The sequence below is a fragment of the Temnothorax curvispinosus genome, unplaced genomic scaffold (assembly GCF_003070985.1).
Source record: "Temnothorax curvispinosus isolate PA1 unplaced genomic scaffold, ASM307098v1 QBEX01008723.1, whole genome shotgun sequence".
In the NCBI taxonomy this organism is placed as follows: domain Eukaryota; kingdom Metazoa; phylum Arthropoda; class Insecta; order Hymenoptera; family Formicidae; genus Temnothorax; species Temnothorax curvispinosus.
This window is the reverse complement of record NW_020218503.1, coordinates 1,231-4,960: the sequence shown is the minus strand read 5'-3', so window position 1 is coordinate 4,960 and position 3,730 is coordinate 1,231. Positions and strand designations below refer to the sequence as shown.

The window sequence follows — 3,730 nt, the reverse complement described above, 5'->3', positions numbered from 1 at the left end:
AAGTTCAAGACTATTTATACTTATTATATATGTCGCCTTAGTCGCATTGCTGAACAATGGATTTAAAAATAACCATGATATCAATTCTCATACTTACGTTCTCCTGATCTCTTAACTGTGACATCACATTCCAACCATACGTCAATACATTATGAGCAGACGAGCAGATCGGGTTTCCAATTTTCCACTCTTTCCAGTCCCGAAGCACTCATCCATAGCGTACTTAACGGAGATCGTGAGAATTATTAAATATTGTATTTGTTATGCCGCTGATGATGGCTCAATGCGGAGCCGAAACGTTCGGACAAAGATATAAGAAAAATTAATAAATAAATTTCGATTTATCACGCACAAATAACCGCGTTGGCTTTCGATGGCCAGATTTAATTTGATATACGTTTTTGAGTAAATTGTAGTCTTTTTTTCATGAAAAATACTTTTTCAAATTGTTTTCTTGGCTAAACGCCGAGGCACGTGCTGTAATAAAGGATAATAAAGGATATTGGACTTTGATTAAAACGGTTATTCTCCGCCAGGCATTTTTGCTGGATTATTCGCCGTGTAGTTTCGAACTCCCATTCGACCATACAAAATCACTGCGGTTTACGGTAACCATTTTACCGCACGCATTATTACAGTGTATGTACACATCTGTAGCATCAGAGGTTTAGGATACGATATTTATCTTGATTATTGACGGAAATATGTTAATTTTTTAGGTAATTACTGCGTCGCGGAGTACCCTAGGCGTGCGCGCTCGCGCTCAATTGTACCACAAGACAAGTTCAGACAAGTTCAGAGTTTCAATTGTTTTAACAATACAATTGAGCGCGAGCGCGCATGCCTAGGGTACTCCGCGACGCGTAGGCAGTAATTATTTAAAAATTAACATATTTCCGTCAATAATCAAGATTTTAGAAAAATTCAAAAGCCATTTTGTTTGTCGTGAAAAGAGGAACAAATTTTCTCCAGTTCATTTTTTTATAGGATGTATAGTTTGATTGCTAGGGCAATTTAAACAAATAAATTGTCAATAACTTTTTATTGCATCGACTTACGAAAAAACTATTTACAGATTCTTGTTCTACGACCCAAAAAACGTAAAAAAACATTAACTTAAGCCATGAACCTCGAAAAAATGCTCAATCGACCTGGCGACTCGACTATACGGTATTAAAACAAAATTTGTACCCTTTTAAAATATTAATTAGAAACTACTTCTCTATAAGATCTAAAGTGTTAAGCACATTGTCCTAAAGCTTTACAAGTTTCAAACTTATTTCTTGATAGTATTTGAAGCAATTAATGTTTCGTCGCTTTAAAATATATTAATGTCTATTATATGAAACATTTGAATATTTCCGACGACTATGTATAATGTGTTTAATATAGTGCAATATTCGTATAATATAGTGCAAGAAGTCTTCTAGCATCCAATACAAAATGACTTTCCATATATAGTTATTTGTGTAACAAGTGCCGTAATATGAAAATTCCCGGGTGCGGAGTTTACGCACGAGCCGAAGGCGAGTGCGGTAACCGCACCCAGGAATTTTCATCTTTACGCACGGCTTACATACTCTATTTTATGTTGCAAGTGCCTGTGGAAAGTGGTCTATCACGCACGCGTAGCGTGCGTAATGGGGCACTTTCCATGCACGTGTTGCATAAAATATATTACTTATATCATTCAGGGAATATTAACATGAAAATTTGCACCTTGTATGGTCCATGGTTTCGTGCCACTAACCTGAATTCGTGATAATCGCAATGAGACATTACAAGTGAGTCACGCGTAGTGATTTACCTTCTCGCATATGGCTACAGAAGCTGCGTGAAACCTGGCTAGTCCGTCAAGCGCCAATATGGTATGAGCTAGGTCAAGACCAGACAGACGATTGGCCATGCGAAAGCCGAGAGGCGCGAGATCCTCGATCACCAGAAGCGTTGGATTTTTATTTTGCACGTATAGGCCCTTCCCGCTTAAGCGATGCTCCGGCCCTAACAACTTATTCATTTTATCCAAGGTATCTGACATCATCAATATCTCGATGTCAAAGACGCCTGATAATTCGATCTGTAAAAAGTTTATTTAAGATTAACAAATAAAATCTTTTAAAATCAAACAAGCATGCAATTAGTTTTGTGATGTAAGGGTTTAAATAAAAAGTTTTGGTTTCTCAGAAATGACAAATAAATAATAATTTTATTCCGCAAATCAAAATTGATTTTAAAATGACTCAAACATATACTTTTCTTCTAAATGTAGGTATAGGTGCCTCTTTGAACTTGATAAAAATAATTATGTTTTCAATCACTGAGTGCCTCAAAAATAATTGTCCTGATCTTTTTGTTGAGCAGAAATCTACTTCGAAATAGTAGAATCTGCCACTTAATTTGATTTATTTGTATTAGAAATATTATATGAGTTGAATCAACTTACAAAGTGACGAATGCCTTCAGCTACAGGCGCGATTTTGACAATGATTGATTTCTTCTCCGTAATTTTACTGTCGCTTTGGTCACGCGAAAATTCGGCAGTAACCCTAATTATATCGCTTGTGTAGCCGTCACCCTTAGCCGTGGCTGATTTCGAGAATATCTCGATCACCTGAATCGAGTTGTCGCCTTCCGACTTTCGCAGGATCTTCTCCACGAAGCATAGATTCAGCCATGCCGGTGTCTCTAGGGCCATTTCTGAAATTGGAATTAGAATTGGAATTGGAGATTTTTCCCAACAAATCATTGTTCTTCCTACCGTGTCACGAAACGCTAAAACGATTCTTTACGATAACTTATTGTTCGCAGCGAGATTTATCACGTTTTCTTTCTCCCTTTTCAATCCGCTCCCTCCCACTCATTCCGGCCTTCCCCTCCTTTTCTTTGTCGCGCCACCCTTCCACCGTTTTTTTCCCCGCCCGCTTTACCGTCGTTTTTTTCTTCATATTCGTCGATATTCAAGAAGGGCGCGCATTCTCCTATACGTTTGAGTTAAGAGCTGTTTCAATTAAGAGCGTAATAGGAAGCCCTTTTCTCTTTCCCCTTTTTGGTCAACGGCATACGTACGTTCCGCGTTGAGATCCCGTCGAACGTGATCGAGTTGCGGTATTTGCGAGAAATTTACGACGCGTCTGTGTGTGTGGCGCGCCGCGATCGCGTGCGTATTTGTGGTCGAATGACATCGGCCATATTTCACCTTGATGAGTTTTCTCAGAAATGTTTTCCGCTGTTTTCTCATAATCAAATCCGCCCATTATTAGATGGACGTTTAATGACTGAACTTATGAGGAACACATATAATTTTAATAATATATAAATAATTTATAGCAAATGATATAAATTACAATAAAAATGGTTTACTTATCAAGTGCCAGAAATGCAAATAAATGACAAAACTTTTTATTCTTTAATCGATTTCAAATAAACTTTATTTTAATTAAATTATGATACATCTTATTGCAATGATTAATTTAATAAATGGATTGAAATGAATTTAAGAAAATTTTGATAAAATAGATGGTAACATTTAAAAAATGCATATAATTATACATATTTTATACTACATAAATATGTATTGATATATTTAATTGTGTAATACCTTTTTTTTTAGTTGTACTATTTTCACATTATATAATTCTAACATCCTAACATTAATCACTACGAAAACAAAAACAACGAGATAAGATTAAAGTTGAAAACTATTCATTTGACGTAATAATTGCTCAAGCAA

General features: G+C 36.1%; 1 protein-coding gene across 1 annotated transcript; it reads right to left on the bottom strand.

Moving 5' to 3' along the window:
- Positions 1-1,641: 1,641 nt before the first annotated feature.
- Positions 1,642-2,741, bottom strand: LOC112458146. The gene is made up of 2 exons (XM_025021590.1): positions 2,444-2,741; positions 1,642-2,077 (listed from the first exon to the last, which is right to left on the bottom strand). The coding sequence occupies exons 1-2, from the start codon at positions 2,693-2,695 to the stop codon at positions 1,790-1,792; spliced, it is 540 nt and encodes a 179-aa protein (XP_024877358.1). The 5' UTR covers positions 2,696-2,741; the 3' UTR covers positions 1,642-1,789.
- Between the last annotated feature and the right edge of the window lie 989 nt (positions 2,742-3,730).

Excerpts from the sequence above, each read along its gene's own strand:
- LOC112458146 (XM_025021590.1), bottom strand. The coding sequence starts at position 2,695 with ATGGCCCTAGAGACACCGGCATGGCTGAATCTATGCTTCGTGGAGAAG. Across the intron at positions 2,078-2,443 it reads CTGAAGGCATTCGTCACTTT|ATCGAATTATCAGGCGTCTT; the intron begins GTAAGTTGATTC and ends AACTTTTTACAG.